Raw genomic sequence first — 27,741 nt, 5'->3', positions numbered from 1 at the left:
TCCCTACTTAACTATTAACTCTCGTGTCTCTGAAGCAGGAGGTGTGTGCTTCATGGGTGTCCCCCACTTGAGGGTTTCAATATGCTTCTCATTAATCTGGGAAACTGCCCTGCAACTGAGCTAATGAGCAGATTTCAAAGATTCCTCTGCTATTCTGGATAATTTTTCCACATGGACTCTAGCTCAGTTCCCTCCTAAGTCCATGCTTGCTGAGAGTGAAGTTGAACTTAGAATACTGATTTCTGTTAGAGTTTATGTTACATTTTACAAAAGACTGCAGCTAAAGAAAGTTGGGGAGCATCTCTACCATCACTAGCCTGATACATTTTTCTTCTGATGAGGTGGATTACTTCTGGTCAAAGAACAAGTTGCCAGTAGTATCTTCTCAGGCTAGGAGCACTGTTTTGGTACATGTGAGGCAAAATGGAAAAGAATCAGCACAAAGATTGGGAAAATCAGTGTTGCAGCTCCATACCAAAGTTTGAGATTTTGAGTGCCCCTGGGCTGGAACAACACAGACTTACCTATCACAGAAAGCTTGGCTGATGAAATGGCCTCCCTGGAAGCAAAGGTCACCTCTCCAGAATGATGCAGCTGGGCTTTTTTCAGAATAAGTTTGTATTTGTTTCCATCTGCTTGTACCTCCCAGTCCTCACCCGACTGGATCTCAATGTCATTACTGTACCAGGTCACTTCATTAACTGGCACAGCTTCACTCAGGACACAGCTAAATGTTGCTTTTTCCCCCAGAGACACTTCCACATCTGTGAGGGGCTGCAAGAACTGCAGGCGCCACCCTGTAGATTAAAATCAGTGATCAAACCCCTCAGGTAGAGAAACAATCAAGAGATTTTATGAATATTTGTGCTGAAGCTCTGAACAGCAGGTCTCGGAGAGCAAGGAGATCATTAAAAGGTTTATGTATAATGCCAGAACAGAAGGTTTAGAATCACAGAGTGGTTTGGTTTGGGAGGGACTCTAAAACTCATCTTGTTGCATCCCCTGCCTTTGGCAGGGACACCTTCCACCAGACCAGGTTGCTCCAAACTCAATATAATCCATAGGTGGGGACTGTCTTTGCTTTTGTACTCTTATTTTCTTGTACAGAAGGGGTTTCTGGTCCCCACTGGGATAAAGGCTACAGAGATAATATTGTTGCTGATAAAACCCTCCTCTCTGAAGCCCTGAAGTGCCTATAAACACAACCAGGCTCATCAGAATCATGACAGCTCTGAGACAGTCATTTACTGCTAATTCAATGTCAACTGGTGCTGCTAATAAACCATGTCACATCCTACTGAACAAGAAAATGAGGAAATTGTAAAGCCTCATCCATTTAGGGGTGAGAGAATTGGATTTTTTTCAGATTTTTATTTTTTCAGGGAAAGCAAAAGGCTTACCTTCCAGTAAGTGAAGGGAGCTGACAAGAAAGATGAAGAGGGACATTTTGCAAGAGCATGGAGTGACAGGACAAGGGGGAATGGATTCAGATGGACAGAGAATAGGTTTACATGAGATATTAGGAAGAAATTCTTCGCTGTGAGGGTGGGGAGGCCCTGTCACAGGGTGCCCAGAGAAGCTGTAGCTACCCCTGGATCCCTGGAAGTGCCCAAGGCCAGGCTGGATGGGGCTTGGAGCAGCCTGGGATGGTGGAAGGTGTCCCTGCCCATGGCAGGGGGTGGCACTGGATGAATTTTAAGGTCCTCTCCAACCCAATCCATTCTGTGATTCTGTGGGTTAGTGGTGGGCTTGATGACCTGAGAGAGCTTTCCCAGCCTGAATGATTCTATGATTTATTGTGCAGGAAGACCATTTAGATAAGAGACAAACAACAAATGCAACATTTCCTTGCTGCTACTCATCATATTTCCCTGGTTTCTTTCCCCTTTCCAACCAGAAATTGAAGGCTTCCCCTGCCCCAAGCACTTGAGTTACCTTTCACTGTGAGGAAGGCTGAGGTCACCGCATCGCTGCACATGAAAGTCACCCTGCAGCTGTCCTGGGGAGTTAAATTCTTCAGCAGCAGGATATGCCTGAGTCCATTTTCAAAGTAAACCATCTCAGTGTTTTCTGTGGTTTTGGCAGGTTCATCGTCAATCAGCCAGTTGTAATTGTAGGTCTCAGGCTTGGAGAGATAACACTCGAACAGGGCTTCCCCTCCTTCCACAGCCTCCACGTTCTCCAAGCCCTGGACAATGCTGTTCTTGGCTAGAAAAGGACAATTAACAGTGTATTAATGATTTGGTCACATATCTCTGAATATTAGCAAGCCTCAGAGCACTGGAGGATTCCCACTGCTGCAAAGCTGATGGAAAAACGTGGATGTTATAAACTGTGCTTGTAGGTTTAATTGTCGATTGCAATCCGTGCTCTAACAAAGTATTACAATAGAAAGATTTAAAGACAGTTTAAAAGTAATGATAAACCTTTAGAACCTCCAGCATTTCATCTAGAACCTCTAGCATTTCACCCAGATTTCTTCCAAAAACCCATTTTTTTAGAAATAAAGAAAAAAATGGTCATATTTGTATGGATCAGGCCCATAGTCAATAGGAATGCATAGCTCAGGAAGATAAAGTGCAACTAAATTCCTTTTGTTCTATAACAGTTTCCCAAAGATCTCCCAGACAACACAATTATCATCATGACTGGGGAGATGTGAATCCACTGACAGCTCATGATAAAATCTCATGACTTTTCTTGTAAAGCAAATGTAAGAGAATATTATGGCTGGCAAAGCTGTAGTGACGATTATCCAAGATAATTCTGCTTCTAGGAACCACTCAAAGTCAACATCTCTATCAAGATGACTTTGAACAGTAAATTTCTGAATTATTGTAAAGGTCTGTGACATTTAGGTTTATTTTCCCATGCTGTGTGGTGAGTTGTGGGGTCAGAAACATGCACAAACCTCCACACTCCAGCCATGCATCAGTTGGCACCTGGACACAAACAATTAGCTCGATGCCAAATCAAATGTGGGCTGGAGCACGTGGGCATAATTCTTGTTGCTACAGGGACAAATGACATGCACAAAGGTGGGGACACACAGTGGAGTAAATACAGTTTACACAAATGCCATGAAATGGTCAGCGTGATTTGTGTTATATACCAAGACCCCGAGACATCCCAGTTTAGATCTCTACAGATCATTTGGAACTGTGCCCAGCAAAAAAAAAAAATCAGTAAAAATAAATAAAATGTTAAAAAAACCTCCAAACTGAGCCATTTATTTAATGGTAAAAACAAAGAAACATACCCAAAAAGCACTCCATCCCTGAAGTGTCCAAAGCCAGGCTGGATGGGGCTTGGAGCACAACCTGGGACAGTGGAAGGTGTCCCTGCCCATGGCAGGGGGTTTGGAACTACATGACCTTTAAGGTCTTTTCCAGTCCAAACTATTCTATAATACTAAAAATATTCTGAATTTTATAAGATTTATACTTATGGAGAACAATGAGGGGGTTGCAGACTATTCTTGGAAAAGGTATAATTTTTGTTAGAACAACCCAAATTGTTTATCTTTGTACTTTGGAAGCGCTGGTTTCCCTAATTATGGAAAGCAGCCAATTGCTAACCCTGCCTCCTCTGGGATGCTTTTAAATTATGTTAATTAAAATGGTTTTAAATCCCTACAATGGAAAGTGCTTATCAATGTAGAAAACATTGTAATTAATAACACCCTGTTCTTCTGCACTAACAACCAACTCCAGTTAAGCAAGAAGGCAAAATAGCCACAAATGTTCAGAAATCAGAACCTGCTGTTGCTGATCACACCAATTCACTTGGCAACCAAACCCAGGAATTCCATATGCAGCAGAAAAAAAAAAAAGAAATTTCCATGTAAAATCCTCACTTTTTTTGTCAATTTTTGTATATATTGTTCCTGAGGATCTCCAGAAATGTGAGTGCTGAGTGAGGAGGTAATTCCTGAGGGATCACTGTTTGAAACAGGTAAATTACCAAGCTCCTTTACTCAGCAAAGTAAAATGGAATTCCACGCCATCTGTTAGTTACTGGTTTTATGCAAAAAGTGCTGTAAAAAATTGCTCTTTAATAGCAAAACAATATTTGTATTTTTCCTTTGGACCAAGAATACACCTGTGATTTTATAACAGTTCAGCAGGACATATCCCATCACACTGATATTCCAGCTCACTGCAGAAGAGGTGGCCTGGCTCAGTGGTGTAACGAGTGAGTGTTAATTAGAAATAAGATAACACTGCAGTTTCACATTCAATTCCCAACTATTTTTATCCTCATTTTCAGCACTGGAGCGAACACCAAGAGCAGGTATCTGATGTGTCCCTTATTGCAAAGCCTTGCCATGATTTTTCTACCTCTTTTATTTGGAACCCATGGTAGTCTTCCTCTCTGGCTGGAAGACCTCACCTTGAACATCAAGTGTAGCCATCACTTTAATGCCTTCAGCTTCACAAGAATAGATGCCAGTGTCTTCTGGGACCGTGGGGTTAATTTTTAGCATGCTCACATTCCAGTCCTGATCGATAATCACTCGCTGCCCATCTGCATGTATTTCCTGATCATTTTTCTTCCAGATGGCGTGCACTGGCCTAGAATACTGGCATATGAACTCTGCTGGGCCATCTTCATCAACAGTTATGTCCTGCATGGGACTCACCACTTCAATGGTGGGATCTGTTAACCAACATGTCAGGAAGGACATGCATTAGTGGATCCCCATGGAAATCACCCCTTGGAGGGTTTTTGCCAAGCACAGAGCCCGTGGGGAGCAAGCAGAGTGACAGTGCAAGCAGGGGGATTAGCAGTTTAGTCTGTGCCTGTGTCAGCATCAAGCAGGATGGAAGCCAGACTGGTGCATTAGAACATGACCATCACACTGGGAAATGGGCCACCAGGAATTGAGGCTTGTGCTGGAACAGTCCTGAATTTGGACTGCTTCTCCAATTTAGTGTTTCTTACAGTGTTTCTGAGATCTTCCAGGCTGGGAAGCACTGGAAAATGTGAAACACTTTTGCTTCCTGAATGTGGAGCAGAAGTGTGATGCAGAGGACTGCAGGGAGTGGTTCCCTGCAACTCTCAACCTCACAGAGCAATGGGAAAATACCACAAACCCTACTGGAAGCTTCTTGTGTGACTAAAATATAACTACTCATCGGAAAGAAACACAGTCCTCAAATGCAGACACTCATTCCTGTCCTGGGGTGGTCTTGGCTGTCAGAAATCACGTGAGGAGCAAATATCCAGGACAACTGTGACAAAAAAGGGCACTCCACAGGAGCAGATGAATATTGCTTTGCTTATTTGTGTGTTCCTCTGCAGCAAACACATTGTTTAGAGAAAAAGCAATAGGATTTCCTTGGCAGTATTCAATCTACAGATCACTGAGAGATCATAAACCCTGACACCTCAGACTGAGAGCCCATAAAATGCTGAGAGCAGCTGGATATGCAGCTCCTCTGAAGGTTGAGATCCATGAAGTTGCTTTTAAACACTTCTAAAACCCAAGTTCTGCTTCTTGTGGGGCAGCTGTAAGGCACAGTAGATATATCTGACCTAAAACACGGTGAGTTCCCAAAGCAGCCAAGGGTCCCTCCTGAGATGTCAGACTGGACCATCCATCTACCATGCAATATGCAGGTCAAAAGGAAAAATCTCAATGCAGTCTGAAAATTGAAATCTCTCTGAAACATCATTCTTAGCAGAATTATGTCAACTTAAAAAAAAAATGATAGGGCTACAAAGGGACATAAAAAGATGACAGAGAAAGCTGGGATATCATCAGGAGCTTGACACGATGATCCTTGAGGAACCCTTCCAGCTCTGGACATTTTGTAATGTCCTAATTCTTCAAATAGTTGCTCTGCTCACAAGCCAGCTGGAATAACCCCCACAGGATCTCTGTCTGGAATGCTCCTCTTGAAACTGCTCCAGCGGGCTGAGGCTTTGGGATGCTCCTGGCAGACCTTGGGGAGCAAAGAGAGCTTTGCAAACAGCATTTGGAAACTTGCTGCAAGGCTTGATCCCACTCACTAAGGTTCCCTCTGCCACTCCGAGTGTCTGCCACGTGTGTTGATGGAGAGGAGGCTTCCGTGGAAGATCTTGGAGATGTTTTGCTGACTGAAGAAGCAAGCAGGTGCCTGGGGAGCATAATCTCATCGCCTTCCATAAGATGTAGAAATGTGTTTCTCACAGCAAGTATCACCCATGGTACTGGAGAAGGTCCTGGTTCCACTGTCCCCTCGCTGTTGGCCAGGGCAAGGACTTTGGTGGCCCCTGTTCACCTGTGCAGCTCTTTGGGACTGAGGAGCCAACATGTGTGGATACTCTCAGCTCAGTCAGAGAGAAAGGTTTTCTAATCAGGCGAGAGCCTAGGAAGCAGTTGGGAAAGAATGTAAATAATTCTCTAATCTACCTGGTTATTCACATTGTTTATAGATATGTTCTGCCACTGTGCATCATTCACTGCACACCAATGGTGTGAGATGTTTTTACTCTAAGACCAATGAAATTAGTCCACACGATGTTCTCTACATATAGAGCGGTACATTTGAAATAAATCAGAGTTCATTCTCTTTGCCTTCTAACTTGGAGTCTTTCATTCCCATCCTGCTCAACGGCGACAACGTGTGCCCTGGAACCTGCAATTCTCACCTGCCCAGAGGAGCTGGAAAACGGCAGCAGCTCCTTCACCCCTTTCCATCCTCCCCCCATCACCTGTGAACCATCACTCCTGGTCAAGGAATGAATGCAGGTGTAGGGCAGTGATCTTGTGGAGGCCCAGCATGGAAAGCTGAATACAGAATAAATCCAATTACCTACACGCCTTAAACCAGGAGAATGAGGCACATGGAACAAAGTCAGCTTGCTCCTTGATGAAGAGCCAGCCATGGATGGCTTGATAGACTGAAATATATTTCAAACAATGATTTATGCTTAAATTTATGGACAATAAATTTGTACACTTTATTAAGTGTACAAACTTTTGTACATTTTATTAAGTGTACAAAATTGTCAGTACAAGAATGGTTGGAATTTTTAAAGTGTTTCACTTTCCTATGAAATCAAGTGTTACTGAGCACAGTGTAGCCAGGGTTATCCCAATCCAGTTATGAAATACTGCTAGTTGTGATTCAGGGTTGTGATTCAGGAATCTTGGCTTCACGGAAGCACAAAATATCCACATACATGTGTGTACCTGCACGAGCTGTGGGGTTGGACTGGATCATCTCCAGATATTTCTCCCAAAATCAATGATGCTGTGATTCCATGAAGTGAAAATATCTCAGGAGACTGTTAATTCACTGAGCAGAATACCTAACAGTGCATTCATTTATAATTTTTAATGTTTTAGGCCCACTGGATTTTTTTGCCTGGAGAGCTCAGAACCAGGTTCTGTCTCTGAAAATGGATGCAAAGTGACACGGGACTTGTGGGATCTGCGCACTCTGTTGTCACTGCAGAAGTGATTTCACATTTTATCTTTGAAGAGAACCAAATTTTCTGAATGTACACGGGACACATGATGCAGAGAAGGAGACATCAACCACTGACTACAATTCCATATTGTGGATCATTCCTGTTATGGCCCAGTTATTTTTATTCAAATCCATTCCCCCACAGGAGTAGATTTGAATAAAGCCCTTGATATCTCTGCATATATCCCTTTTCCAAGCAGACAATAAGCCTTAATTTTGCCTGAAAAACAACAGATCTCCCCCACGGCTATAAAAGGAGTGGGTGGGAAGGAGCTTGCTTTATCAAGTCTGGAGCTCAGTGTTATTTGCAGCTTTTGGCTACCCTTACCAAATGGGAAAAATATTTATTCAACAGACCAGAAAGCTTTGCCAGTGCAGGGATGAGCTTTCAAAAACAAGGCACGCTTTGTCTCTGTGTTACTGGAATGTCACACACCCATTGGTTCCCAGGAACAGCCCAAAATCTTGTCCTGGGAATGTGCTGAGCTCAGCACCAGTAGCCCAGCTGTGGAGCAGCAGAGTGGGAAATTTGGGAATGACCACCCCCGCAAGATTTTGTGGTATTATGGAAAAAAAGCTGAAGTGGGGATGTAAAGTCAGGTGCTACCACAGATATTTATATACATCTCTTCTCTGATATCAGGTGAAAGCAGCAGCCCTGACCCTGCAACCCTCCCTCACCTATAAAATCCAAAAACACTTGAGGGTAAGGGAAAAAAAAAAAAAAAATCAGTGTGGCTGTACACAGAAGAACTCTGGCGTGAGAGTGGGTGACTTGCAGAGTGGGAGGGTTGCAGGGCACAGGAGGACCATGAAGGGATTTAGTAAGGGTAGCCTGGAAGGCAGAAGCACCAGCACATGGAGCAAGTCCAGAGGTGGCCACGTGTTTCTTGCTAACGGGGAAATACCTTTGACTAATAATTTAGCTGAAGATATAAGGGACCCAGCTCTGAAGGTGACAGTGCCTGAGTCGTGGCACGCCACGTCATTTAGGGTTAGAGTGTGGATCCTGCCGTCCTGCTCAGAGATTTCGGTCACCAGGTTGTTGTGGAGGGGGGTCCCATCGAGCCACCACTGCACGTTCTTCACGCCCGGGTGCGAGAGCTCGCAGGTGAACGTGGCTGACTCGCCCACAAAGACGTCTGTGTTCCTTAAACCAGACACTATCACTGCTGCCTCTTCTGCGTGACAGAGCAAGAGAAGGTGCCAAAGGAAAACAAAAACAAACACGCACGAGTCGCTCCCTGCAGAACTAACCCAAGCCCAAGTGCAGCTCCAGCAGAGTTAAACTTGTAGTGCTTTTCCAAGGGGAAAAAAAGAACTAAAATCATCTTGAAGAGGGTTAGAAACCACCTTCCATCCCTCCAGCTGCTTGTAGGAGCAGTGTGTGTGTCTGCAAACATCATTTCACCGGGAGGAAACTCCACTCCTTGCCCAGGTCATGCCTGACTCTCCTGTGTGTTGTAACCATCTGCAGAAATTGTATGAGGCAGAGAGGTACTTAGAGATTTAAATGCTCATTTGGGTGCTTTAAAGGAGTAATAAGATTATCCACAATGATAGAAGCTGCAATCAGCTGTAACAAGAATTTCAGTATTTTTACAACCACTGCTCCAAGTTTTTCAGCAGTACCACCATCTGTTCTGAAGCACAGTATGGTCAGTACTTTAAACTAGCTTAACTTAAAAAGATGGGTCAAACCTCAGCCTGGAGGTGAGTTTTTATATCTTGGCTGGAATCAGGAAAGAAATGAATGGACTTTCTGCTGTTTGGCCAGTTACTGTCAAAGATTTTGGAGTAAGAGGTCCAGGCATTTCCACCACGTTCCACCGCCTTACCTTGCACATACACAGACCCTGTGGTGATCTCGTATCCAGTGCTGCAGGTATAATCCCCACAGTCATCAGGTTCTACACCACGGATGATCAGCTCAGCCACGCTGCCCTTCAGCTTCACCTCGTACTTGTCACTGGGCTGAATGACCACCCCTCCTTTCCTCCACTCAACGGGAGCGTCCGGCTTGGAGATCTCACAGCGCAAAACTGCCGTTCCCCCTTCTTCAGTCTCTACGTTTTTCAGCTCTCTCTTAAACAGCACTGGCAGTACTGCGGTGGAGAAGCAACTGCATCAGTGACGGCGCTCAGAGGTGAGAAACCTGCTTGTAACTTCTGCAGCTGGGCTGCTCCCCTCTTTTGGGAACACAGTTTGCCCGCTGGCCACTCATGGAATCAGCTGCCGATGCTGCAGAGGTGTCCAGTGCTGCTCTGGGCCTCTAAAGGTCTTCACATGGCCATACTCACCATTCTCAGTGGAAGCACACAGAGCACAACACCACCAATCACAACACAGAGTCAGAACCCTTTAGGTTGGAAAAGACTTTTAAGATCAAGTTGAGCCGTTAACCCAGCACAGCCAAATCCACCACTAAACCACGTCCCCAAGTGTCACATCTACACATCTTTTAAATATCTCCAGGGAAGGTGACTCCACTGCTTCTCTGGGCAGTCTGTGCCAATGTTTGGCCACCCTTTCAGTGAGGAATTATTTCTTAATACCAAATCTAAACCCACCCTGGTGCAACTTGAGGCCACTTCCTCTCATCCTATTGCTTGTCACTTGTGGAATAGACCAACCTTTACCTCACCACAGCCTCCTGTTGGTAGTTGCAGAGAGTGATACCATCTCCCCCAAGCCTCCTTTTCTCCAGGTTAAAAAAAAACAAACAGTTCCCTCAGCTGGCACATGAGATTTTGGGTGTTTAATCTCTGAAACCACATGCTCTGAGCATGAGTTTGTTATGGTGACTAAACCCACAATCTACAAGTATGATCTAATCTAAAAGACATAGAATTTTTAGCACAAAATGAATAGAACTGTAAAATCCCAAATCCACAGTGTTCTTAGTACAAAATGAATAAAACTGTAAAATCCAAACCAATAGAATTCTTAATATAAAATGAATAAAACTATAAAATCCAAAACCACAGCCACTAAAGAAAGGCAAAGAGCCACAATTCATGGGCTTCTCAGGCACTAAGACATACAATGGATCAATTTAAAATGGACTTCTGCTAGGTATGGTGAAATACTGCAGTTTGATTTCACAGAGTGTCAGTGATGACTCAGCAATAAAATTTCCATGTGGATGTGGCACTTGGGGACATGGTTTAGTGGTGGACTTGGGAGTGTTGCATTAATGGTTAGACTCAGTGATCTCAGAGACCTTTTTCAAACTAAATCAGAGAATGGTTTGGGTTGGAAGGGGTCTTAAAGATTCAGTTCCTGCCATGATCAGGGAACCTTCCACTAGACCAGGCCTCTCAGCGCCCCATCCAGCCTGGCCTGGATAATTCCAGGATCCCCCGTGTGAAGGATGGACACAGCCAGACCTCCCCTACCCCCAAACAAGCCTTGTCCTACCTTTGACCTGCAGCGAAGCCGTGGTCTGCTGATCCCCCGAGTCACAGGTGTATTCTCCAGCATCCTGAGCCTCAGCCTCGTAGATGAGGAGCTCAGCTCGCGTCCCCTCCTGGCGGATCTCGTACTTGTCCCCGGGCTGCAGCACCGTGTCCCCTTTCCGCCACTCCAGGCGCGCGTGGGGCCGCGTCAGCTCGCAGCGCAGCACGGCCGTGCGCCCTTCCTCCACCTCCTCGTTCTTCAGCCACTGCTTGAACAGCACGGGCAGGCCTGGCAAAGGGCGGCGGTGCAAAGAGGAAATAAAAGGTGGGTGAGGCAGAAATGGAAAATAGAGGGATGTCTTATTGTTAAGGTGTGGATAGGGCTAGGCATGAAGCTGGTGGAAAATTCTGGCTGGGTTTCCCTAAGGAGAGCGTCCGAGGATGCCAAAGTCAAACCTAGACAGAGGAGGAGGAAGGGGAGTTAATCAGCAAGAAAAAAATTTGATTTCTGTGTGAGCCTTTTTTCCTCTCCCCGTATCCCAGACTTCTTTTCACAAAGAATTCAAAGTTCAGTAATTATTACTGAAAGCCAGATAGCTTTCCATCCTTGAAATAAAATCATAAAACTGGATAAAATCACTCAAAGAACATATAAATAAATATAAATATATATATATAAATATATATACATACACGTATATATATATAAATATATATTAATATATATAGATCATATCAGAAAATTAAAATACATAGAATATATTAGAATACAGAATATATAGAATATGTAGACTAGTATAATAGACTAATATACAAAATAGAATAATAGACATATTTTATAAAATATTATTAATATAGATAATAATATAGGTCGATTATATTGGAATATTATAATATATACAGAATATATAAATCCTGTGTTACAATCCAAGGCTTCAGATCTTGCAGCCAGAGATCAATTACAGAATAATTAAGGCTTGCAGGGACCTCTGGAGGAGCCCATGAATGGAGATTCCTCCACTCCTCTGGAACTCAGTCCCAAACTCTGACCATCCCTTCATGTTAAGTCTGGTTTTTTCTAATCTGAATTTTTCTCACTGCTGCTTGCACTTGTTGTCTGTCATCTCTTTACTGAGCCCTCCAAGAAAGTTCTGTGCCTCTCTCCTCTGTAGGTCTCCACTAGGAAGCTGCAGAGAGCAACGAGGTATCCCTTCCACTTTCTCTTCCTCAGTTATCAAAATCAGCTGCCCTCGCCTCTGCTTATACTTAGATCCCAGAATGGTTTAAATTACAAGGTACTATCATCTTTTTCCAAACCCTGCCACCTTCCACTATCCCAGGTTGCTCCAAACCCAGTCCAACCTGGCCTTGGACACTTCCAGGGATCCAGGGGCAGCCACAGCTTCTCTGGGAACCTGTGCCAGGGCCTCACCATCCTCATTGCAAAAAATATCTTTCTTATACCTAATCTAAATCGTCCCCCTTTTGGTTTAAAACCATCAGCCCTTGTCCTGTCACAACAGGGTTTGTCCATGTACTTCATGTGCTTCAGCCCCCTGAGAAAATTGGTGGATTCTGCTGCACTTGCTCCACTGATCAGTGTCTCTCTTGAAATAGAGAGCTCTCAAAATCGATGTTCCCTCCTCTCACCGCTGCTGGGCACAGAGGAAACCCTACCTTTGACCTCCAGCCTGGCCGTGGTCTTGCCAGCAGCCGTGTGGCAGCTGTACTCCCCGGAGTCGGCGCGGTTCAGGTCGCGGATGAGCAGCGTGTGCACCTTCCCCTCCTGCTGGATGCTGCACTTGTGGCTGGAGTGGATCACGGACGTGCCCTTCTTCCACTCCACGGGGACATCAGGCTTGGACACCTCGCAGGACAGGTGGGCAGTGCCACCCTCCTGCAGCTCCAGGTTGTGCAGTGCCTTCACGAAGGTGACCGGGGCAGCTGTGGGGAGAGGGGACCAGCACTGCTGCAGCATCCTCACCCAGCATCGCCCCCAGGGCAGGCTGGGGGTCTGTGGTTACATTGGGAACCAGGTCGAAGAGGAACAAACAACACAAGGCATTGGCGTGGGCCATCGTTCAAAAATCGTTCTACATATCTTAAAAGAAAGGTTTTTCAGAGCTTTCAGACATTTTTTTTTTTTTGTAAATATGATCTGAAAGCATCATAAGTAGGGGATTAGTCCAGAGTATGTTCTTGACACACTTCAGCATTGATTCTGACATGTGATCAGCTGCGTAGTTGGATGGTCTTCAAAGGATGTTAATGTTAATTATTATATCAAATAACATCAAAGGATGTTAACAATAATGATTATATCAAAGAACATCAAAGGATGCTAATCTTCATTCCATGTGCAATAAAAACAACGGCACAGATGTACCACTCTAAACTGCTAAATTAGATTAGCAGAATCTCCCAAAATTTCCAAGGCTCCCTAATCCCAAATACACCTCTCCAGAAGTCAAAGCAGTGCCTGCCAGTACCTGCTCAACCCCTCTTCTGGGGAGGCTGCTCACCTTCCACCTTCAGCTGCGCTGCTGACGAGTGCTGCCCCACTTTGAAACTGACGGACCCACAGTCTTCCAGGGTCACCTTCCTCAAGATCAAACTGTGACGTGTCCCTTGCACTCTGATCTCATTCATTTCGTTGGATTGCAGGGGAACATCCCCCAGGAACCACTGGGCATCCTGAGCCATTTCCCGGGACAGCCTGCACTCGAACACCGCGTCTTCTCCTTCGTACGCGGCCACGTCCTTCAGCCTCTCCACGATGGTGGCTGCTGGTTCTTCATGGAAAGGGCAACAGAGTTTGAGATCTACTTTCAGGTGATGCTTCCTGGGTTAAACATGTCGTTAGGCTCTTTCTTGGCAGCACTGTGTTGTTGTTATTTGAGGCCCTAAATAATAAATCTGTGCGTGTTCAGATTGGAAGAGAAGGCTTATGGGGGCTTATAAAAAAGAGGAAGAAGGACTTTTTATAGGGTTAGACAGTGACAGAAAAAAGGGGAATGGTTTCAAACTGAAAGAGGGCAGGGTTAGCTTAGATGTTAGAAAGAAAGTGCTCTCTGTGAGGATGGTGAGGCCCTGGCAGAGGTTGCCCAGAGCAGCTGTGGCTGCCCCTGGATCCCTGGAAGTGTCCAAGGCCAGGTTGGACAGAGCTTGGAGCAACCTGGGATAGTGGAAGGTGTCCCTGACCATGGCAGGGGGTTGGATTACTAAATTACCTTGGAAATCCCTTCCAACCCAAACCATTCTTTGATTCTGTGATCCTAAACTCATGAAAATGTAGGTACACAGGCACGTAGCAACATATAACAATGCTACGGATGCACGATTAATGTCTGCATGTGTATTATGCACATATATGCGATAGTCTAAAAAGTTTGCAAGTTATACTGTGTTGTGTGCATAATAAATATTTAATATATGTATAATTATAACCTGTGTGCTGTGAAAAAAAAATTGTCAAAAGATTCCCATGGGTGAAAATTAATTATCATTAAACCACAGAATTAGTGACCAAAGAGATGTAACTGACAGAGTTCTTAGCCCAGTGAAACCTCTCTCATCTCTGAGATCCCCGTTCCGGGACAGGTCAAGGTTTAGCTGCCAAATTATCTCAATCCTGTGCCCCTGCCGTGGTGCCAAGCTGTGCCCAGCCCTTCCCCGTGCAAAGCCCCACCTTTCAGCTGCACTGCTGCCGTGGTTTGCTGGTCCCCTGTGTCACAGGTGTACTCCCCAGCATCAGCTTCGCTCAGGTTGTGAATGGTCAGCTCAGCCCGGGCCCCCTCCTGACGCATCCTGTATTTGTCACCGGGTCGCAGCACTGTCCCCGCCTTCTTCCACTGCACAGTGGTGTTGGATTTGGAGACCTCACAGCTCAGAGTGACAGTGCCACCCTCCTCAGCTTGTTGGCTCTGGAGTGGTTGTGTGAAGGTGACTGGAGAAGCTGAATCAAGGAAGATCAGAGGGGGGAAAAATTATGTGTCATTGCTGACTGCATAACTAAGCCTTGTGTTTGATGAAACTCTGGTGCCATCCTAAATTTGGTTCAAAGTCAATTCCAAAGTTAGTTTAAAAGCAAAACAAGGAATGAGAGAAGGTGCTGTGTGGGAAATGGATTTCTAGAAAGTTCTCAGGGCCTGACAGAAGGCCCACACAGTGTGTGCATCTGTGTGCAAACCTTGAGACAAGAAATGCTGACTTAGAAATGCCATGGAATAGGACAGACATTGCTGAGAGAGAAATGGAGCTGGAAACAAGTTTCAGAGGATGGGCTTGCAAATAAGACCAGATACTCTGGAGAAATAGAACTGTGAAAGATGCATTGCAGTAGGACCCACGAGGGGTAATTTCAGATGATTGGCTTTAAGGCATTTTCAGCATGGTGTGGCTAAAGCTGATAGGCCAAGAAACACTGACAGTGTATTGTCATTAGGAAATAGTTGGCTTCTGGTTGTGATGGAGTGAATTATAACATCTGCATTGTCTCACCCTTCTCATGAGACTGAAAATGGAATGAAAGTTTTTAAAACACCTCTCAGCTGCCCTATCTCTGGGTCAGGAAAAGGGTATTGTCTGACAGCGCTGGATTTCCAGGAGCTCTAAGCACTCTGCACTCCTGAAGAATCACTGGACACTGCACACAGTGCTCATACACTGAGCACCTCAAGGATTATGCTCCTTCTTGCACAGGAATAGTCATGGACACAGAGTTTTGAGCATCTCAGTGCATCTATCTCCAAATGGGTACCAAAACCTGACCTCAAAAGCCTGCTCCTGGTATCCAAGTTCTTGTGTATTTGAGACAGAGCATGGAGAAACATCTTTCTATAATCTTTCTTATTTGAAAACTGGACCAGCAGAGAAAGGAACCCTGGCAGTCTCTGTGCAAATGGTATCACTGGTGGGTCAAGGTGGAGTTTTGGTGGGTGGATTTATGAAGTGCCACATGTAGAACTTTAGCTCCTCAAGCCCAGTTCCCTGGAAGAACCACAGTGGCTCCACACTTATTAGTATTGATATCTATATATGGATATATATAGATACAGATATTTGTTTTTTCTTTTTCAGCCAATTGGCTGGATTGGTATTTACAGTATGACTGCACAAGCTTCCTCAGCTTCCTGGGTTTGGAATTTTTTTCAAGGAGTCCTGGAGTGGCTGAGACTACACAGAGAGACACAAATTTGCCATCAGATGACCTGCTTGCAGCACCAATATTCTGGTGTCCCTGAGTTGTGGAGTCAGTGTGACTGCAGGCAGTGCATGCCCTTCATGGGAGAGCCCCCAGGGATATTTCAAAAGTTGGGATTTAACAATATCCTGGCTGATCTTTGTTTTTCCTGATCATGTGTCTCAGAAAAAGTCACCTTGATATTGTATTTGTATTAAATCAGATTTGAAAAAAAACAGACATATTGTCACATCACATCTATTTTAAAGACCTTTGGCACTAGAAGCATTTAGATGCCTTGCTCATTAGCTGGAGTTGTGTCCAAGTTTGAACAAATTCACCTGGATCACCACTTTTTCCAGGCAGAACTACAGCTCAGAGGATGATTAAGCACCAAAAATAGTCCTATCTTAATTTTAGCTCCAGCCCTGGTTGTCTGAGTGACCAGAGAGAGGCCATAGGGTCTCAAAGTGTGGGAATAATTCCCACACTTGGGTCCCTGCATTTTCTTTGCTTAAGACACCACAGGACTTCCAAAAGCAAAAGCACTCAGCTGCTTTTGACAGCACAGCACATCTGAAGTCAAGGACAGTAGAAAAAAAAATCCTCTTGGCAGAGCCTAAGGGAGTGGGGCAAGTTTCTTATCTTAAAAAAAACCCAACACACCCCATCTTTAACAGGCAAAGTGGCTGTTGTTTGTTCTTTTCTGTTGTCACAAGTGTATTTGCCGGAGCCTTCTGGTTTTTAATGATAAATCTTTCAAGTATGGACTCTTCCCTCCTGCCTGATTTCATACTTGGAGCTTGGAGAGATCACCTGAGGGCCCTTTTTCCATTTCACATCAGCACAGGGCTGGGAGAGCTGGCAGCAGGGGACAGCTGTGTCCTCCTCCTGCACTTCCCTGCTCTGCAGTTTCTCCTTAAAGACTGGAGGTGGCACTGAAATTACAAACAAAGCAAAGTGTTTGTTTGCTTTGCTTTGTTTTTCAGGCTCCTCTGTCTTGGTGTTAAAGATACAGCTGAAGGGTTGAGTATTAAAAAAATCCTCTGACTTCTGTGTTATTTACTGAGGAGTTAAAAGAAGCTTCTAAGAGAGAAGGATTTTGGATGGAGAATTTAACCAAAATAATGAAGACAGACGAAAGGAAAGGAAAGGAAAGGAAAGGAAAGGAAAGGAAAGGAAAGGAAAGGAAAGGAAAGGAAAGGAAAGGAAAGGAAAGGAAAGGAAAAGGAAAGGAAAGGAAAGGAAAGGAAAGGAAAGGAAAGGAAAGGAAAGGAAGGAAAGGAAAGGAAAGGAAAGGAAAGGAAAGGAAAGGAAAGGAAAGGAAAGGAAAGGAAAGGAAAGGAAAGGAAAGGAAAGGAAAGGAAAGGAAAGGAAAGGAAAGGAAAGGAAAGGAAAGGAAAGGAAAAGGAAAGGAAAGGAAAGGAAAGGAAAGGAAAGGAAAGGAAAGGAAAGGAAAGGAAAGGAAAGGAAAGGAAAGGAAAGGAAAGGAAAGGAAAGGAAAGGAAAGGAAAGGAAAGGAAAGGAAAGGAAAGGAAAGGAAAGGAAAGGAAAGGAAAGGAAAGGAAAGGAAAGGAAAGGAAAGGAAAGGAAAGGAAAGGAAAGGAAAGGAAAGGAAAGGAAAGGAAAGGAAAGGAAAGGAAAGGAAAGGAAAGGAAAGGAAAGGAAAGGAAAGGAAAGGAAAGGAAAGGAAAGGAAAGGAAAGGAAAGGAAAGGAAAGGAAAGGAAAGGAAAGGGAAAGGAGAAAGGGAAAGGAGAAAGGGAAAGGAGAAAGGGAAAGGAGAAAGGGAAAGGGAAGGGAAGGGGAAGGGAAGGGGAAGGGAAGGGGAAGGGAAGGGGAGGGGAAGGGAAGGGGAAGGGAAGGGGAAGGGAAGGGGAAGGGGAAGGGGAAGGGGAAGGGGAAGGGGAAGGGGAAGGGGAAGGGGAAGGGGAAGGGAAGGGGAAGGGGAAGGGGAAGGGGAAGGGGAAGGGGAAGGGGAAGGGGAAGGGGAAGGGGAAGGGGAAGGGGAAGGGGAAGGGGAAGGGAAGGGGAAGGGGAAGGGGAAGGGGAAGGGGAAGGGAAGGGGAAGGGGAAGGGGAAGGGGAAGGGGAAGGGAAGGGAAGGGAAGGGAAGGAAAGGAAAGGAAAGAAAGGAAAGGAAAGAAAGGAAAGGAAAGGAAAGGAAAGGAAAGGAAAGGAAAGGAAAGGAAAGGAAAGGAAAGGAAAGGAAAGGAAAGGAAAGGAAAGGAAAGGAAAGGAAAGGAAAGGAAAGGAAAGGAAAGGAAAGGAAAGGAAAGGAAAGGAAAGGAAAGGAAAGGAAAGGAAAGGAAAGGAAAGAAAGGAAAGAAAGAACCAGATCAGAGCAACCTGATCTGGTTGAAGATGTAGAGGGATTGGACGAGATGGCTTTTAAAAGTCCCTCCAAACCCAAATTATTCTAGAATTCTAAAAGGGGTGGTGGAAGCAATGAAAATTCCAGGTCTACCCATCCAAGTAGCGAAGCCAAGCTAGTAATTTCTCCAGGAATCAGGGAGCTTTGGGAAGATGGTGAAATGTCCCCTGTTCATCCGTGGTGATTGCAGCCACGGATGCTTTGAAGCACAAGCACCCCCAAGACACGAGGGGTGAATTTTGGCCTTGAATTTGCTGCCAGCATAAGCAAAGCACCCCCTGTTCCCACTGACCCTGTTCCGCAGCACAGGGAGCCCTCACCTTTCACCGTGAGCTCTGCTGTCGATGTGTGGGGTCCCACACGGAACATGACGGTGCCAATGTCCTGCTCTGTCACCTTCCTCAGGGTCAGGGTGTGGATCCTGCCCTTTTCCACCGAGATCTCGTTCATTTCGTTGTTCTGCAGAGCCACATCCTGCAGCTTCCATTCCACGTCCCTGGCGTTCTCGTGGGAAACCTGGCACCGAAAGGTGACATCGTCCCCTTCGGCCACCACCGTGTCCTTGAGGCCACTCACGATGGTCACGTCAGGCTCTGCAAGGAGGCAGAAACGGGAAATGAAAGGGAAAACACGGATCAAATCATGGAACCATGAATAACCCAGGCTGCACTGGGCTTCTGGGAGTCACCTGCTCCAACCACTGCTCAAAGCAGGCCCAGGTTGCTCAGCACCTTTTCCTTCAAGGGTGGAGACAGCAGAGCCTCTCAAACCCCAGTTCAAACTCTGCTTTCAATGTACTTGGCAACAGGACAAATGGCTTTTGGCTAGTGGCTTTTCCACTTGTCCTTGCTAAGAGACACATTGCATATTGTTTTTTTTTTAATTGGGTGAACAGGCATGAATGCTGGTGCCAAAATCAGGATTTTGAAATTTGTTCCATTTACACTTAGCCATCTTCACAGGATAACGTTAAAGCCTGACCTCTCTATTGTATTTCTGTGAACAGACTTGCATTTACTCCACGCTGATGCTCCAAACTGGCTGAGGCCCTGGCTGGCTTTGTCCTCCCAGCAGGACTCACTGGGTTAGTGTGAGCACAGGGCTTCTGCACTGCAGTTTGCCTGAGTCCTGCTTCTAGGACAGCTGGGCACCTGTGCAAGGATCATACGGACAGCCCCCAGCAGGCAGAAGCTGTAAATACCCCAAACCCACTGGGGAATACCAAAGGAATCATAAAATCACTGAGGTTGGAAAAGACCTCTAAAGCCATCAGGTCAAACCATTCAAAAAGCAGCCCAGTCTCCCTCTGAGCAAGCACAGCAGATATTCCTACAACTGAGGTCACCATCTGCACGAGAAATGGTGCAGCTGGGTGTGATGTGCAGGAGATCTACGACGTGGGGTAGCCCGTGGAGATGCTGGGGGTGTTTGTTCCACACCAGTGGTCCAACCTAAGCTCTGCAATGATATAAAGGCCAGATGCAGCTGCCACGTGACTGGAAGCTGGGGCTGGACCATCTGTTCAGTCCCTTGCACATGATGTCAGGCAAATATTCCAAGCCATGAGTCACAGATTACAGCTGCCTTATCCTCTCCTGTCCACCAAGTCAGTCTTTGCTTTGGTGCATCCATTGACCATAAGATTTTTTTTTTTTATTATGCCCTTCCTATGCTCCGTGTTGATCACAATAATTCATTTTATGTGTCTGCATATAACTCAACCATGTTGTGAAATCTTGTTCCAATAAACAGATCTTGCCTTTCACGGTGAGTTTGGCAGAGCTCGTCTGGTCTCCAGCCTTGCAGGAATATTCCCCAGCATCCCCAGGCTCCAGGTGGTGAACACGGAGCTCCCGGAGGGTCCCATCCTGCCACATTTCATACTTGGAGCTGGAGTGCAGCAGGACTCCATCCTTCCTCCACTCCACTTCTGCTTTGCTGATGGAAACCTCGCAGCGCAGCCTGGCTGTTCCTCCCACTTCCACTTCCTCGTTCCTCAGCTGCTGCTTCAGCTGGGGTTTGATGGCTGTGAAATGAGAAATAAATAATACATAAGCTCTTTGCTTGAATGCCAGGTCTGCACAAGTCAGGCACAAGGCACCCGGGCTCTGGTGCTGCAGTACAACTTTGCATTAGTGGTGATATGATAATAAAACCTTTTTTTTTTTTTTTCCAATAAACAGACTTATATTGTGTATATCCAGAGGATCAGAAAGTTCCCCAAGTGTCTTTGTATCATATAAAGTCCAGGGCATCCATATCACACCTTTTATGCATCTACTCAGCATTTTGGAAACTCCAACACACAAAGGTTTTGACTAAGCAAAACCTGGCACTTTCTGTCTAAACCAGTGTAAATCTTTTGACTTTTACAGAAATACTCCTGGTTTTCAACAGCTAAATAATGTAAAGCTTTAAACTAATTTCTGGTTTCTCAGCTGTCTTTTCAAGACTCAGATCATCATCGGTGAGTCCTTCCAGATGATGCACAAATGGACATTTATTCAAGTAGATCATGGAACAGCTCAGAAAACAGCTTGTCACTGATGGAAACAAGGGGATATCCATGGGGGGTGTGTGAGCAGTTGGAAAAACAGGAATCTCAGTGCCTGTGGTTCCAGTAAAAGCACTACTGTGAGACAGGTAAAGCAATCACTGGGCTCTTTCACCCATAGTTGACCCTGTGGCTGCTTTCTGAGTCAGAGTCAGCAAAAAATATATTGTTTGAAAGGTTATGGCTTAGATCAAAGCCACAAGTTCCACCCAACTCTGAGACAATCACAGACATTTCCTAGATGGTGCTGGGATGGCCCTGTTTGAGCAGGGAGGTTGGACCTGTGACCCGTTCTGTGATTCTGTGATCAATCACAGACATTATTCCTGGTTAGGTTAAACCCAGCATTCTCGGGATCTTCACGGGGAGATTAAAAATAGCAACCTCAAAGTGCTTTTTTTAAATGATGTGCCACTTTGCTATTGATTCAAGTGAGCCAGGAAAATTGCAAAGTACCAAAACAAGTTTTGCTAGTGTTTCAAAATCCCCATGGCGCAGAATTCCTTGCTTTTATCATATCAGAGGAAGGGGTCAGTGCACTGCACTCTGTGCTTTACAGGCTTAAGCAGGAACCCTGTCCCACCAGATCCACTTCTTTGTACTCTGTTTTACGACTGGGCAGCTCTTTTCCTCGTTATCTTAACTTTTGGATTAAATAACCCCTTTCACACAGTTCCACCAGCGCCTCTTCTCCTCCAGCCCGGTGGGTGCAATGCTAACCATTCACTCTGAGGACTGCAGTGCTCTGCTGGTCTCCCGTGTCACAAGTGTAATCAGAGGCATCCTCTGGCTCTACATTATGGATCACAAGCTCAGCTCTGCGCCCACTTAATTTAATTTGATATTTGGCACACGGGAAGAGCTCCATGGTGCCTTTCCTCCACTCCACGGCTGCGTTATCCTTTGTCAGCTCACACTGGAATTTCACCACAGCTCCTTCTTCTGCTTCCTCATCTTTGAGCTGCTTTTGGAAAAGAACTGGCAGAGCTAAAAGAGAAAAGAAAAGGATCAACAGGATCTTTTAATGAAGCCTGGTTGACACAGACTGACTCTTGGAGAACAAGATACTCTGCTTTTTACTGTGATATTCCTAGGTAGGATCCATGTTTTCTAATTTTCCTGGCACAACTGGGAGATCTTGCTGCATCAGAAGAAGCCATCTGCACCCATAACATTTATTTCCTTTGTTCCTTCACTCAAATCCTTCCCAGTGGTGAATTCATTGAATGATTTTATCCCTGAGTTGATCTAACAATGATCTCAAGAGCAAAGAACTTCAAAACTCCGTGGACAGCCTTGAGAGGTCAGGGATGTAATCGCCTGTCTTCTTAGAGTATTTGAAAGAAAATATTCTTTTTAAATATTCAAACAACACATCCTGCAAAATGTCCAGATGTTATGTTAAATCATTGCTTTTTCTTTAAGTTCTCCTCAGGCACAAAGCTTGAAAGTATTTCCTATTAGAGCCCAAAACTCAAACACAGCACTGGAAGAACAAAGCATCATCCTCTCCTTATTAAAAATAGGAAAATCTTAACATATCAGATGAAAAAGAAAATATTAATAGAGAATAAGAATAATGCACTTAAAATATTCATATTGAAATGGTTGTTTTGCCTGTTGGAGGAACCTATTCCTTGAGGAGTCAGCTCGCACCACGTACCTTTCACATTCAGAGCTGCCCTGGTTTCCTGATCCCCCGTGTCACAGCTGTATTCTCCTGTGTCTTCCAATCTGAGATTGTGTATCAAGAGCTCTACCAGGCATCCCCTCTGCCTCATTTCATATTTCTGGCTGGGCTGCAGCCCCACGCCTCCTTTCCTCCATTCCACTGCAGCACCGGCTTTCGACAGCTCACAGAAGAACGTGGCTGTGCTTCCTTCCTCAAATTCCTTATTTTGTAAAGGTTGCTTAAACGTGATGGGCAGTGCTGTAAAATTTGAGAGGAAAACGTTTCAAGAGTGTTTTAGTGCAAGAAGGATCCGCTCCTACCATCATCCTTCAGGTATGGCTTATTCTAATGATTCCATAATCCTGGGGATGCAGCTCTCTGTCTTGGCAGAATCTTTCTTGAACCACTAAAGGAACCAAGAGCTGAAGACAGGCAAAGCTAGGAAAGATCTGGTCTTAGTGGTCAGCAGAATGGCCTGGTTTGGTGTCTGAAGGATTCAGACTTTCCTATGGAAGAGTTTCCATGCCAGCTATGGATGCTTTAGGCAAAGATCACTGGGAATGGCCTCTCTTACACAGATCCCTGTCCCTTAATAGAGGTCTGTGAGTTTACAATATTAAAGAGAGTTTCTGCCCCAAATAAGGCTTCTATCAATGTATAAAAGATCAAGTTAGTATTGATCTCTTGGTAAGAGATCACAGTGAAGAGATAAATGGGAGGGGAAATCCAGATTTCAGTTAAGGCTTTGCTCTGGATGGTAGAAGGAGGGAAGGAACAGAGGTGTGGATTCAAGTTGTCTGCAGACAGCATTTGCACCTGAAGCTCAAAGCCTCCAGTAACAATACAGCACATTCATATATCCTAGAAATCCCTTATCCCCTGATTGGTGCCTCTCTTACCATCCCAGGCAGGCATTACATCCAATTAGGCATCCCTTATCCCATTCCCATACCCAGCCACACTCCCTGCACTCAGGGCAGCAGGGTTCAGCATATTTTTACATCATGACAACCTTCAAAGCCAGGTTGGCTGGGGCTCTGAAAAACCTGGTCTAGTGGAAGGTGTCCCTGCCCATGGCAGAGGGATGGAAATGGATGATCTTTAAGGTCCCTTGAGGGATCTTTAAGGTCCCTTCCAACCCAAACTATTCTGTGATTCAGTTGCTTTAATGGTCACTAATCACTCCAGATACTGCAAGAAGAACCTTTCTGCTTTGCTGTGTGCCATGCCCAAGAAGAACATTTATGCTGGCATGGACCAGCAACAAAACAAATCAATGGCTGCAGGGAACACCAGGAAAAGCTCCTTTCATTCCACTCCTGCTGAGCCAAGGGTCACTGTCAGAGTCCAGGACATCCCTCTGGCTGCCCTGGCTGTCTCAAGACCCTGGCAGGGGGCTTGGAGACCTTGGCATGAAGTCAAAAGCACCTGTGGATTCGATTTTAGCCCGTGGAAAAAACTGTCAACTCTGTGTGAGGAATTACAAACAAGGGGTTTGAGTAGTGTGGTAGTTGGATTAACACAGGGTGAAAAAGTAGAATTTTGGGGTTTTTAGAATGGGGTTCAGGGGGACAAGATGGAGGGATTTGGGCATGTCCTGACCTTCTTTCTCCTTCTTCTTGCCCTCCATATCTTGGTGTGATGGTGACACTTCTCTATTGGTTTAAGGTAGAGACACACTCTCCAACATAGATGACAGATATTGGCACATTATTGCAAACACAGTACACGTAATTTCTAGTATAAAATGTAAATGCCACCCGAGGCTCAGGGGCGGAATGCCATGGCCTCTTTGCTAGCCAGAGCTCGGCAGGTCAGAGAAAGAATGTTCTAGATAAGGAAAAATAAACAACCTTGAGAAGCCGACCCTACGCATTTCAGACTCCTTCTTCGGCTGCACGGGCTGGGAAATGAGGACTTTTACAATCTTGGGGTCATCCCCACAGAGCAGACCCTGAGAGGTCACCACTGCCTACCATGCACGGCCAGCACTGCTGTTGTCCGCTGGTGTCCGGAGTCGCAGGTGTAAATTCCTGAATCGTCCAGTTCCAGGTCAGAAATGACCAATTCAGCAGCACAGCCCTGCTGCCTCATCTCGTATTTCAGACCAGGGTAGAGAGTGACATCCCCTTTCCTCCACTCCACTGGAGCCTTGGGTTTGGTGAGCTCACACCTCAGGGTCACTGTGCCGCTTTCTTCTGCCTCGGTGTCCTGCAGCTCTTGTTTAAAAAGGGCTGGTAGGGCTATAAAATAGAAATATGACTTGGACCTGCTGCAGATGGGGCTTGGGAAAAAGGAAGTAGTGGGAAAATGAAAGCACCAAAAGAGGTTTTGTTTTTGTTTTTTTTTTTTTTTCCCCAGATGTCTCTAAACCTCAATGCTCTAATTCAAACTATGAAGCTATTTCCCCAGAGAATATGAATATCTGCAGAGCAAGAAGAAATGAACATCAAGAAGTTACATTTGCCATGAAATATATAGAACCTAATCTATGATCTAAAAATGGAATCATAGTTTTCCTGCTGTAAAAGCAGCCAGCGTGCTGCCCTGATCACTGAAGAAGTGTTCTGAAGATCAGCAGGGAATTTTCAGAGTTCAGATTCCCTCCTAATACAGAGACTTGCAAGAGTTCATACTCCCTCTTAAGGCAGGGAATTTTAAGGGTTCAGATTCCCTCTTAAGGCAGGCCACTCGCAGGAGAGATTTTGATTATTCTGACAGCAAAATACAGAAAAAATGCACTTAGTTCTGCATTGTAATTCCCATTTTCTGCTCATCCACTCCATGAGCTGCATAGACCAGGCTATTCTGCACACCTCATGATTTACAACCTTTTCCTTAAGCAACACTAAACCACAGTTGCTATTTTTGTTTTCAGAAAATATTGCAGCCTTTTCCCTTTAGCTTTTTACCGTTGACTGTCAGCGTGGCAGTTGTCTGCTGATCTCCACACACACAGGTGTAAACTCCAGCATCCTCCTCCTCCAGCTCATGGATAATCAGCTTTGCAACAGCACCATCCTGACTCATTTGGTATTTTCTGCTCTCTTTGAGCACCTCCTGCTCTTTCTTCCACTCCACCTCAGCAGGTTTTGTCAGCTCACACTGCAGAGCAGCTGTGCCATTTTCCACAACTTCCAGGTCTCTCAGCTCTCTCTTGAATTCTGGAGGCAGCACTGAGGAGTAAAAGAGTTACCACAGAGAGGGTGAATGTTCCTTAAAACGCAGCTTGGTGAGGTCCTGGGGGAAGAGGTTTCATGGAGCAATACCAAGCCCAGGTCCAGGTCAGTGGAACAGAATGGGAAAACTTCCCCACCATCCCTAGACACCGGATCAAGGCAAGGAAAGTGAGATGAACCAGCAGAGCTGAGGGGGACAAACACCAGCAGGGAATGTTTTTTCCCAGTTCTACAAAAGGAGGAAGCACAGAGAGTCCAGAGGAACCAAAAGCCCAAGCAAACAGAAAGGGACAGGAACAGACCATAGAGATTTGGGCAGCTTTGGAGGATGTTCACCCCAAGGATTACATTACCATGAACTGTTAAGGCAGCCGTGCTGGTCTTGTCTCCACACACACAGGAATAATCCCCACTGTCACTCAGGTCCAAGTCATGGACCACCAGCTCCACGGCACGTCCCTGCTGCCTCATGCTGTACTTGGTGCCCGAGGTGAGGATGTGCTGGCCCTTCCTCCACTGCACACGGGCAGGGGCCTTGCTCAGCTCACAGTGCAAAGTGGCTGTTCCACCTTCTGCCCCTTCCTGGCTCATCATTTCTTCTTGGAAAAACGGAGGCGCAGCTGAAGGATGCAGGTAAAATGTGTTACAAACTGAGGGTGTCTCCAGGGTGGAGAAGGATGAAGGATAAAATGTGTTAAAAACTGAGGGTGTCTCCAGGGAGGGGTGAGGAAGTGACAGGGGAAAGTTGTGAAGGTTGTGACAGAGGAAAGTTGTCAAAGACAGGTGAGCATCAGCGACAAAGAGAGGAAAGAGAAATGAAAATATCCTCGTGAGAACAGACATCCTAATGCTTTTGGATTCACCCTGGCTTCCCACAGCAAAACTGCACAGTCCTCAACAGATTTACACCTGCTTTCTACCAGGTTCCTCCTCATAAAAAAAGCACAACACCAGCTCTGAGCTCCTCAATTCACAAGTACTGGTGTCTTCCACAAACTTCATGGCTTTGCACTCTCTCTTCCTACTCACAGAGCTGCCCTGCTGTGCTCTGCCTGTTGACAGCTCCTTACTCATCCTCACTCCTTCTTCCTTGAGATATCTTTGGAGAGGAGCATCCGGGACTCACAGATTCTTCTTGACCCCAGAGAAAATCTCCAGCTGCTGAATTCCAGCCTGGGTTCTTGTCTCAGAACACATTTTTCCCATTTAACATAATTCTTGTACCCATTGCAACTTGCATCCTTGAAATAAATGTGGTGACCTTCATTTGTGTCCCTCTATTAACCAGGTGGGATAATGGGATATTTCATCTGTTTAACAAGGTTGGATATCTCAGATCCCAAAATTAGTGTCCAGTGTTAGAGACTTAGTTAAAATATCCAGGCTAGAAAACAGGCTTAGCCCTGATTTGGCACATTTCCCATTCCAGCAGTGTTAAGCTGAAACACCAGCCTTGTTTCTCCAGCAAATTGTTCTTCCAACAAAGCAAGACCAGAAGGAGGTCACAGAAAGAATTTATTCTTTCCTTAGAAAAATTAGTCTCTGAATGGAAATCTATCTTTGGGCATCGAGATTATGGGCACAAAACCCAAAATGGGCATAACTTAGTGCAGAGGAAATGATAACATTATGACAGAGCCTAATTCTGGATACTCCTTATTCCCTCTATTAAAATGGTTGGTATTGAGAATTCCAGAAAGGAATGGCAAAGAATAAACAGATTTGTGGTTTAGAGAGTAAATGCAGGAAAGGAAAGATCAAAGAACAGTGGGGTTACATGGCAGGAAAGGAATGGCAGAAGGGAAAGAAGGAAGGAGAGCAGGCTTGCGTTTAAGGAAAGGAAAAGGCAGAAGGATGGCACAGAGAAATGCAGACAGGTATTTTCCAGTTTCCACAGCCTGCAGGTGAAGAGGGGCAGGGAACAT

The 27,741-nt window shown here is 45.3% G+C and overlaps 1 protein-coding gene across 1 annotated transcript in view; it reads right to left on the bottom strand.

Annotated features, from left to right (window-relative positions):
• LOC128796984 (obscurin-like) overlaps positions 1–27,741 on the bottom strand; it is a 170,825-nt gene that overhangs the window by 69,322 nt on the left and 73,762 nt on the right. Inside the window, exons 48-63 of the mRNA XM_053959121.1 lie at positions 26,170–26,436; positions 25,550–25,813; positions 24,614–24,880; positions 22,629–22,895; positions 21,686–21,952; positions 20,171–20,437; positions 18,732–19,004; positions 14,547–14,813; positions 13,381–13,650; positions 12,536–12,802; positions 10,881–11,147; positions 9,299–9,565; positions 8,369–8,641; positions 4,393–4,659; positions 1,936–2,208; positions 525–797 (exon numbers count right to left, since the gene is read on the bottom strand). Of these exons, the coding sequence (XP_053815096.1) occupies positions 525–797; positions 1,936–2,208; positions 4,393–4,659; positions 8,369–8,641; positions 9,299–9,565; positions 10,881–11,147; positions 12,536–12,802; positions 13,381–13,650; positions 14,547–14,813; positions 18,732–19,004; positions 20,171–20,437; positions 21,686–21,952; positions 22,629–22,895; positions 24,614–24,880; positions 25,550–25,813; positions 26,170–26,436 (4,296 nt within the window). The remainder of the gene's footprint in view (positions 1–524; positions 798–1,935; positions 2,209–4,392; positions 4,660–8,368; positions 8,642–9,298; positions 9,566–10,880; positions 11,148–12,535; positions 12,803–13,380; positions 13,651–14,546; positions 14,814–18,731; positions 19,005–20,170; positions 20,438–21,685; positions 21,953–22,628; positions 22,896–24,613; positions 24,881–25,549; positions 25,814–26,169; positions 26,437–27,741) is intronic.

The sequence above is a fragment of the Vidua chalybeata genome, chromosome 1 (assembly GCF_026979565.1).
Source record: "Vidua chalybeata isolate OUT-0048 chromosome 1, bVidCha1 merged haplotype, whole genome shotgun sequence".
NCBI lineage: Eukaryota > Metazoa > Chordata > Aves > Passeriformes > Viduidae > Vidua > Vidua chalybeata.
This window is presented reverse-complemented; position numbering and strand designations above follow the sequence as displayed.